Source organism: Triticum aestivum, chromosome 2B (genome assembly GCF_018294505.1).
Source record: "Triticum aestivum cultivar Chinese Spring chromosome 2B, IWGSC CS RefSeq v2.1, whole genome shotgun sequence".
Taxonomy (NCBI): Eukaryota; Viridiplantae; Streptophyta; class Magnoliopsida; order Poales; family Poaceae; genus Triticum; species Triticum aestivum.
The window spans coordinates 208,660,106-208,668,657 of NC_057798.1; the positions used below are offsets into that span (position 1 = coordinate 208,660,106).

An 8,552-nucleotide genomic window follows, 5' to 3' on the forward strand; every position below is an offset into this window, starting at 1 on the left:
TGCCGACTGCACCCTCGAAAGTATATAGGCTTTTGTAAAAATCCGCAATCATGGTCCTCAGCTCCTCCGGATCCTCTGTGATGACGTCTAAGAAATTTGCAAGTGCCTTGATCATATTTCTCTTGCGTCTTTGGCTAGCCCGAAGGTGGAAGAAACGCGTGTTCTGGTCTCTTGCTGAAAGCCATTCAAGTCGTGACCGCTGGCGCCACATTTTTTTTATGGCGTAGGCCTGTACGATAACGATCTACAGGGCCCAATGGCCGAGCCCAGAGAGCAATGGACACCCTATACTGCTCTGGGCTCATCATATTCTCGGTGCGGCCTGATCGCACATTTGCAGGCCGTCTGCTCCGAAGCTCCTCCTCCCCCGCATCTCTCCTTTCGCCCCCACCTCTCTCCGGCGCACGGCTCCGACGCGATGGCCGCCCCACTCCGGCGGGTCTTCCCCTCCCTCGGCCGGGCCCTGCTCTCGCCTACGCCGGCGCGGATGCTCTCCGCGGAGGCCTCCGATGCCCTCGTGGAGATCAAGCCCGGGGAGATCGGCATGGTCTCCGGGATCCCCGAGGAGCACCTCCGCCGCAAGGTAACGTTCCCTCGACCTTCCCTGCTTCACTTTCGTCGCGATAGATTTATATCAGCTGGATCTCTGTGGGCATCTTTCGAAATGTTCGGGCTTCAAGCATTTTAGGTTGTTATAGGCGTCGAGGCGATGTGTCTATGCGTTAGTTGTGGTTGGAGTTTGGATTTGATCGAAATGCGAATTTAGCGGTAGTAGGTCTCTTTCAATTGGCCACAGATGTGGTGAGGAGGAATGTGTGGGAGTTTGGGTTCCCCCGCATAGATTATACCGAATTTCCAACCCAATGATGATATGGGGCAAAGTGTGTTTGAGTTTGACCATCTTGGGGGATTCGGATGAGAGACTCCTATATCTGGGAAAATGAAAAATGGGTAGAGAGAGAGAGAGAGAGAGAGAGGTCAAGGGCAGCAATTCTCCTTGCGCTCTGTGACTTTGGATAAATGACCCTAGTTTGCTTTGTATTCTGCCATAGTTTAGACCTTGGAATAGATTTGTGCATTGTCCACAGTCGTCAGTTATATGTTTGCCTCAAAGAATATTCGAATGGGAGTTGACAGTTTTGGGTCAGAAACTGTATCTTTGGTGTTTGCGGTATGATGGGTTATGTGCTAGTTATAAAACTTTCAGAAGGATAGGTCCTAAACTGTAAAGCCTAAATACCTGATTTTATTTCACGAATTCACTTTCGAGGATTGGTGCTAAAGCCCAAGTTGTTTTTATTTCATCATTTTGCCCCTTTTCTAAAGGTCACCTTATCCTTGTGATCAAGCAGGTTCTAATCTATTCACCAGCTAGGACTGCATCTCAGCAAGGTTCTGGCAAAGTCGGGAGGTGGAAAATCAATTTCGTGTCAACCCAAAAGTATGTTTCTTGTTGTACTTTGTTGGTTATCTTGTTCTTTCTCACGGGTCATACATCCCAAAAGCCTGTGATGCTGTCAGAAGGGCTACCTCAAAATAAAACGAAATTAAAATAAGCCTCATGTAAATTTAACCTAGACTTAAAATTTTAAATTCAAAACTTAGCTTTCAAGCAGATCAAAACTATAAATATGCTTCTGTTAATAACAAACTAGCACTCACATGAGGCAGTTAATAGTTCAAACTATCAGTGACTGAGGTACTAGGCTACTACTTGCCTGCTTGTGCAGCTAGACTGTAGTTCCAGCTAACTTCCGAATGTTCTTATACATCATGCCTGTGCAGTTTCGCTTTGGGTTACTATAATCTTAGCTCAGTGGTAGGTATTGTATTTATCGAGGCACTTATATATAATACTACCACTTCTCAACCACTGAATTTGCCTTGAGTTCTGTGCACATTCTCTCATTGCTATGGCTATGAGTGTGCAGTTAGTGAATATGCAGATCTCCAGGCCCATTCAATGGTTGAAATGGTGGGAGTCCACCTATGCAAGCACAAATCCGTATCATAGATATTATCAGAATGAGTATATCTATTGAACAATTGTTGTTTGCAATCACCTCACTTTTGGTAAGTTTGAATGAACAATCAACTTGATGAAAGATGTGATTATACCTGTGACTATACCATATCTCACTGATTATTGAACTACCTCCGATCCATAATAAGTGTTGCAGTTTTGAACTAACGCCTAGTTCAAAACTGCGACACTTATGTTGGACCGGGGGGAGTAATGTTTATGAAGAATTGATGAGGCCCAGGCATTCCCTTTAAGCATCGTTGAGCTGGGCAAAAAATTAACAAACATCTCCAACATAGTTATACTCCCTCCGTTCCTAAATATTGGTCTTTCTAGAGATTTCAACAGGTGACTACATACGAAGCAAAATGAATGAATCTATGCTCTAAAATATGTCTATATACATCCGTATTTGGTAGTCCATTTGAAATCTCTAAAAGGACTTATATTTAGGAACGGAGGAAGTATTTATTAATACTGGAAGTGTTCTGTTTTTTTCCCTGAGGTGCTGTGTGTTATTGGTTCTTATTTGTTGAACTTAAACAAGAATGACATGTGAGGAGTTCCTTCTATATTTATTATATGTATTACGGAAGTGCTCTACATGTGTAGTAGTACCATAAAATTATGTAATGGGTTTTGGTTCTACCAGGGGCACTGGATGCCATATCTGCGCTCTTTTACTTGTTATATCTCACAATTAATATTTGAAACCTCTGGTGTATTACCTTGATTGAGGATAAGAACATGAAAAGAATGCTCTGCCACTGCTGCTGCAGGTCATTTATGTTTCAGACTTTCAGTAGCCTGATTGGAACGTACTTAAATGCATCCTGTACCTATTTGTGCTGGATGTTTAGAGGTTCCATTGATTATTATACTGTGACAGCATTAAAGCCCACAGCTGATTTTTTACCTCCGATTGAGCAGGTCTCTTTGTTGAGGTGTTAGCGTGTCCTTTATTGTGTGGCTCATGTCACGGCTCATGCAGTTATTCCGTTTAGCATGTTCATCACTCGTTTCTGTGGATTAGGGTTTGGTTAGCAAACTAATACTATCAGATACTATTCCTTCTAAAATATCTTCTTTTTCTTTTGAGAAACTGGTTCTAACATTTGAATTCGTGATAGGTGGGAGAACCCATTGATGGGATGGACATCGACTGGTGATCCGTATGCTAATGTTGGTGAAGCTGGACTTACGTTTGACAGTGCCGAATCAGCGAAGGCATTTGCTGAAAAGCACGGATGGGAATATGTGGTGGGTCTTTGACTCTTTTCCCCCCTCGCTGGTATTCTGGTAGATAAGTTGACTTGGCCAATAAGATGTTCTATTCAGGACTGGAACTTCAGGAATATTGGGAAAGATCAAACAATGATTGGTTACACTTTTGAACATCTAGGATAATTCAATTCTTGATTCTTCTTCTAATTAAAATGTTCAAGCTGGGCAGGTCGTAAAGGTTTCCCATCATCCCATAGGTGCATTTCCAAACTGGGCTAGGCCTATTTGATGAAGTACATATAGAGATAGATTTCATGCTAGTCATATACTCCATATGAAGTTTATTTTCCAGTAACTGTGAAGTCCTTGTTCTTGATAAATAGGCATTTAAGTATGTCTCGGCTGCTGCCTGTTGATGCCTCCTCGAAATTTTTGCTGAATAGTTCTTATCTTGGTCATTTTGCTCAATTAATTTAGCTGAAATTCTTTTCTCCGCAAGTTACCTCTCATCTGTTCTGCGTTGAAATTTATCATTTATGCCACATGACTTAAAGGTCAGTTGTTTGATTAGATTGCTATTAAATGTTTTGAAGATAATATATGATATATCCTTTATATGTCTTGGAGATATGCTGTAAATTATGTCCACTAGAAGTCAAACTTTTATATCTTCCTTTTCTCTGAAACCCATTAGAGCCAGAGGTTGTCATCCATGGGCTCACTGTATTCTTTCCAAATTTAGCGACACCGAGGGTTTTGGTGTTACTCTGCAAGGAACATTTTTTAGCTGAAGCTGTCATAAATCAAGTCTATTTCTGGAGTAAAATGTATGCTGAGTTGAATCTCCTTGCGCTGTTGTGTAGTATTATTTGATAACACATTCTTCTTGGAATGCGCCATTTATATTTCTTTGAAAAAGAGAATTGTATACTTACATTTATATCTATCTTTCTGCAGGTTAGGAAGCGCCATACACCTCTTCTGAAGGTCTGTATATCCTACATATCCTTCGTTTTGACTTGGTTAATGCATCTTCCTGCTTTACACAGTTCATATCTTGCATCTTAAAAAAAACAAAAACTGAATACACCTTTTCTGTATATCCTACATGTCTTTTAAATCTGTTTGTGTTTACATGTATCATCACTTTCAGTGTGTGCTTGCACACTTTTGAGTTGTTTTCCCAATACAACATGGATATATCGTCATAGGAGTATTTAACATTGAGTTGTAAGCAAGAAAGCGAGTAAAATCTGCTGGTAAAGAAAAACATTGGAGATGATTTTGATGGTAAGCACTTAGTGCGTGTAACTCCACAAGTAATGCAATCAATGTTAGATGCAATAAATTATGTCAGTCCATTATACTACGGGAAATGATGTGGAGATGGAATTATGGCATATATGGAAGGTGGATGTGAGGGCGGTGTCTTGGGTATTGCCACCTACGTGGTGGAGGGCAATGGTGCCAGGGGCATCTTGGGATATTAGAGGTAAGGGAGAATGAAATGTCATGGTACTGGGTGAAGACCAACTTGGGGTCAATAAAGGACCGAAATGTGTAGACAAGGCAGGACGGGAGAATTTACGTACTCCCGGTGCACGCAAGTGTTTTTTCCTTTCTAGAAACCGCCAAAAATTCTGAGAAACAACACACTGTTGACACCCCATGTAAGAGCATCTAGTGTCTCACAAAATTTGATCCAAATTTGACCAGTTACTCCAAAAACAAGAGACTAATCTACCTCTGAATAGTAGCTAGTTCAAACTGGGTTGTGAATTCGGCACATTATCAGTACACTATAAACACTGTATTTGTTCTTTTTGTGTTTTTAAACTGTTTTAGATTTGGATTTGAAAATTTACGTCTTAATAAAGTCAATGCCATGACCTGTTTTCGGAACTTTCTGTGAATTTTAAGATTCGGTTTTCTGTCCTTGAGCACCGGGAGTCTGCGAATACCCCATGACGGAGGGCACTGGGACTTAATGGGTAGCCCGTTGCTTCTTTGTCACAGCGCCTGACCAAATTTGTTGACGTTCACATTATTCGTGTCTCCGGCAGACCGGCACTTTGAACTGAAGGCGCTCATCTCATCCATGAAAACTAGCTAGACATTGGTCCGGGTTCTCCATTAGTTCTCAGGACTTAGAAGTCAAAGGTTGTAGAGAGAAGCCAAAACTGACATCAACTTTAGAAGTACATCGAATGTGCACTTGACCAGAGACAGAGTGATACCATGCTCCTCGACCCTTATCTTTTTGTTACTAGCAACTCGATGAGGACAAGCTAGTCAGTACTGGCTGCCATACTGTTTGAACCAATGTTCCCACTGATGCAAGGAGACCACTGTTTTGGCAGTTCTATCACCGTGTGTGCACTCGTCATATCCCCTGCCAAAGGATTTGACTTCGCTATCCCACAAACACAACTATATTACCAGGGCTTTCAGGTTTATGTTAGCAAGTACTCCCTCCATCCCAAAATATAATACTCCCTCTGTTCATTTTTGTAAGACGTTTTAGACATTTAAGACAACATCTAAAATAGTTCAATTTTCAGCTGTCTTAAACAACTTACAAAAGTGAACGGAGGGAGTATCATTTTTGACACTTATATTTTGGGCCAGAGGGAGTAGGTTATATGATTCTCTAGAGTCATCGCATACAAGTGAATCACCTAAAAAAAAGACATCGGATTCGGACAGAAAGATTAAGGGCCAGTTTGGAAGAAGAGCATAGTTTCGATACTTAGTTTAAATTCTAACCAAGTACCAAAGCTCGTACGGATACCCCCAGTCCAAACAGGCCCTAAAGAATATATGAAATTACAACTCTACACTAAATATTTACATGTTACTCCTGCACATAGGTTGGACAGGGTCTGAGTTCTTAATTATAGTTCGTTTACCCTGCTTCGAAATAGCAAAAATAGATCGTCTTTTCATTCATGGAACTAACACACACGATACTTTGGTATAATAAGCATAATTTTGCGATCTGTTTGTATAGGTTGTATTTACAGGATGGATTGGCTGTTATACTCGTAATTAACGGTTGATATTCAATCATGCAGCCCAAAACGTATGCAGAGAACTTCAAGTGGAAGGGCCCCCCGAAGACGGAGGAAGCAGCCTAAGCTGTGGATTTGTATGTTGTCTGGAGATTTTCATAAGATGTTGTTTTCCCCTGCCGCTCGTGCTGATTTCACTTTGTTCAATACCTGTCGTGCAATATGAGCTAGAACATGTCTCCATTAAACGTGTAATAAGCACGCATTGCAACTGAACTCGTCGCTCATCTCATCAAAATGCTTGTTATTAGCCTTGCCTGTAAAATTCCCCTTCACACAGAATTTCTTGGCTACTAATACTATATTTGTCAACTTAGTGCACGCAAAGAAGGCCAGGTAGATCGTGACTGCTGCCAGTCTGTGGCTAGGCTTTTGTACATCCTGCCCTGTCCCTACATACGTAGGCAATCACCAGTCATTATCAAACGGAGTACAAGAAGCTCACTATCTCAGAACACAACAGCAGACGTGCAATTGACTAAAGCACACGTCATATTTTTCCCTTGCATTGTCCGGTCAACATCATATGTACTTTAGAACCCGGGCATGCACCATGCAGGCTTCCCAAAAAAGGAAACAGTTCACCTAGGTTTACCAGTACCACTAAACATGCACCTTAACCTAGTAGTTTAACAGTAACAAAACATGCACCTTAATCTATGACCTATGCACTTAGTTTCGCACGCTGCTTGGGGTCTTGAGTGTCTCATGCGTCGCCGCCGGCGCGGTGGCTGCTGCCGGACGATGATGCATCGGCGGTGCGAAACCTCCAGGCGAAGAGGTAGTGCCTGTACTCGCACTGCAGCCGGCTGACGTCGCACGCTGCATGGAAGGAAGCCCGCTCGCCGCCGCGGCACTCCCACTCGATCTTCGCCGTGCACGAGAACCCCCCTGGGGACTCCGGCAGCGTCGCCTGCTCGGCCACCACCAGCGCCACCTCCCCGCTGATCCTCCTCGACGCGGCCACCGCGCCGAGCCACAGGCACTCGGGCGCGCCCACCATCTCCTTGTACGCGTCGTTCACCAGCCGGACGCGGTTGCTCGAGTCCGTGACGACCGCCGGGAGCGCGTCGGTCTCCACCTCCGCCTCCACCTCCTCCGCCGTCTTCGAGGCGGCGGTGCTGGTCGCGTCGACGGCGCCGGGGACGATGGATTCGACGTGGATGGTGGATCCTACGGGGCGCATCGCCCGCGGCGAGATCACCTTGGGCTCCAGCAGCTTCCGCAGCAGGTCGCGCTCCACGGGGACGTCCCTCTCCTCCTCTTCGTCGTCGCCCGCCACCATGGTCGTCGAGAGCATCGTCAGATTCCCGCCGGTACTCGCGGTCGCCGGCGGGAGGGACGCAAACGGCATGCATGCACTGCCCGGCACGGACACATAGGCCCTCGTCGCGGTGGACACCACCGCGTCGGTGGCCGCCGCCGCCGCGCACCGGAGCGGCACCGGGTACGCCGCCCTCTTCCTCTTGGCGGCAGCGGCCGGCGCGGACACCGGCACGGCGCTCGGGCGCCCGCGCTTCCTTGCCCGGCACGGCCTGTTCTGCAGGTGGCAGAGCACGCGGTCGGCGGCGCCGTCGATCGCCTGCACCGGCGACGCCGGCAGGGCGGGCTTGGGCGCGATGGGCCGGAACCGCGCGAGGATCTCGTTGGCCTTGACGGCCATGTCCGCCGGCTGCACCATGGCCATTGCGTGCACGTGCGAGTCGAAGTCTGCTGACGGGGGTGGACGGAGTGCACGGCGTTGGGTCCCGGTGCCGTGCCGGCTTAAGAAGGCGTGGGCGGCCAATCGGATGCGCGCAGAGGGAGGGGCACGTGGGAACGAGGCGCGGGGTACGTGGGCGAGCGGGCGGGGACGGGGCCGACACGTAGGCGGAGGCGAGTCGCGGGGCGCGCTGCTTTGGAGGGAGAGGACTGTGGATTCCAGTGGCGTCCAGTGAGAGGGGCGTCAGGCGTGTGACGGAGTGGGGGGAGGCACCGGACGGGCGGGCGGGCACGGGGAGGCGCGAGGCCCGTTGCATGCGCGGCGCGATCGCGTTCGCCGCACCGCGCCTGCTCGCTTCGTGTCGCCTCGTCCCCCGTGGCGCGTCCCGCCGCGGTCACTGGCTGGCTGCCGCTCCATTCATGGGGCGTGGGGTGGGGTCACGTTGGCAGATGCTGCGACATTAGCCGCCAACCGGGTGCTGCTCCTCCACCACAAAGCCCTTCACGTTTTTTCCTTCCACGACAAGGTCGAT

General features: G+C 46.8%; 2 protein-coding genes across 2 annotated transcripts; one reads left to right on the top strand and one right to left on the bottom strand.

Moving 5' to 3' along the window:
* The first annotated feature begins 241 nt into the window (after nucleotides 1–241).
* On the top strand, nucleotides 242–6,583 carry LOC123044393 (NADH dehydrogenase [ubiquinone] iron-sulfur protein 4, mitochondrial). The gene is made up of 5 exons (XM_044467124.1): nucleotides 242–583; nucleotides 1,353–1,441; nucleotides 3,154–3,283; nucleotides 4,205–4,234; nucleotides 6,322–6,583. The coding sequence occupies exons 1-5, from the start codon at nucleotides 257–259 to the stop codon at nucleotides 6,382–6,384; spliced, it is 639 nt and encodes a 212-aa protein (XP_044323059.1). The 5' UTR covers nucleotides 242–256; the 3' UTR covers nucleotides 6,385–6,583.
* Nucleotides 6,584–6,770: 187 nt separating this feature from the next.
* LOC123044392 (uncharacterized) lies at nucleotides 6,771–8,068 on the bottom strand. The gene has a single exon (XM_044467123.1). The coding sequence runs from the start codon at nucleotides 8,003–8,005 to the stop codon at nucleotides 7,025–7,027; it is 981 nt and encodes a 326-aa protein (XP_044323058.1). The 5' UTR covers nucleotides 8,006–8,068; the 3' UTR covers nucleotides 6,771–7,024.
* Between the last annotated feature and the right edge of the window lie 484 nt (nucleotides 8,069–8,552).

What these genes read in the sequence shown, in the direction of transcription:
- LOC123044393 (XM_044467124.1), top strand. Translation starts at nt 257, where the DNA reads ATGGCCGAGCCCAGAGAGCAATGGACACCCTATACTGCTCTGGGCTCA. An exon ending in AGGAGCACCTCCGCCGCAAG is followed by an intron (nt 584 to 1,352) that starts GTAACGTTCCCT and finishes GTGATCAAGCAG; the next exon opens with GTTCTAATCTATTCACCAGC. An exon ending in AGCACGGATGGGAATATGTG is followed by an intron (nt 3,284 to 4,204) that starts GTGGGTCTTTGA and finishes ATCTTTCTGCAG; the next exon opens with GTTAGGAAGCGCCATACACC.
- LOC123044392 (XM_044467123.1), bottom strand. Translation starts at nt 8,005, where the DNA reads ATGGCCATGGTGCAGCCGGCGGACATGGCCGTCAAGGCCAACGAGATC.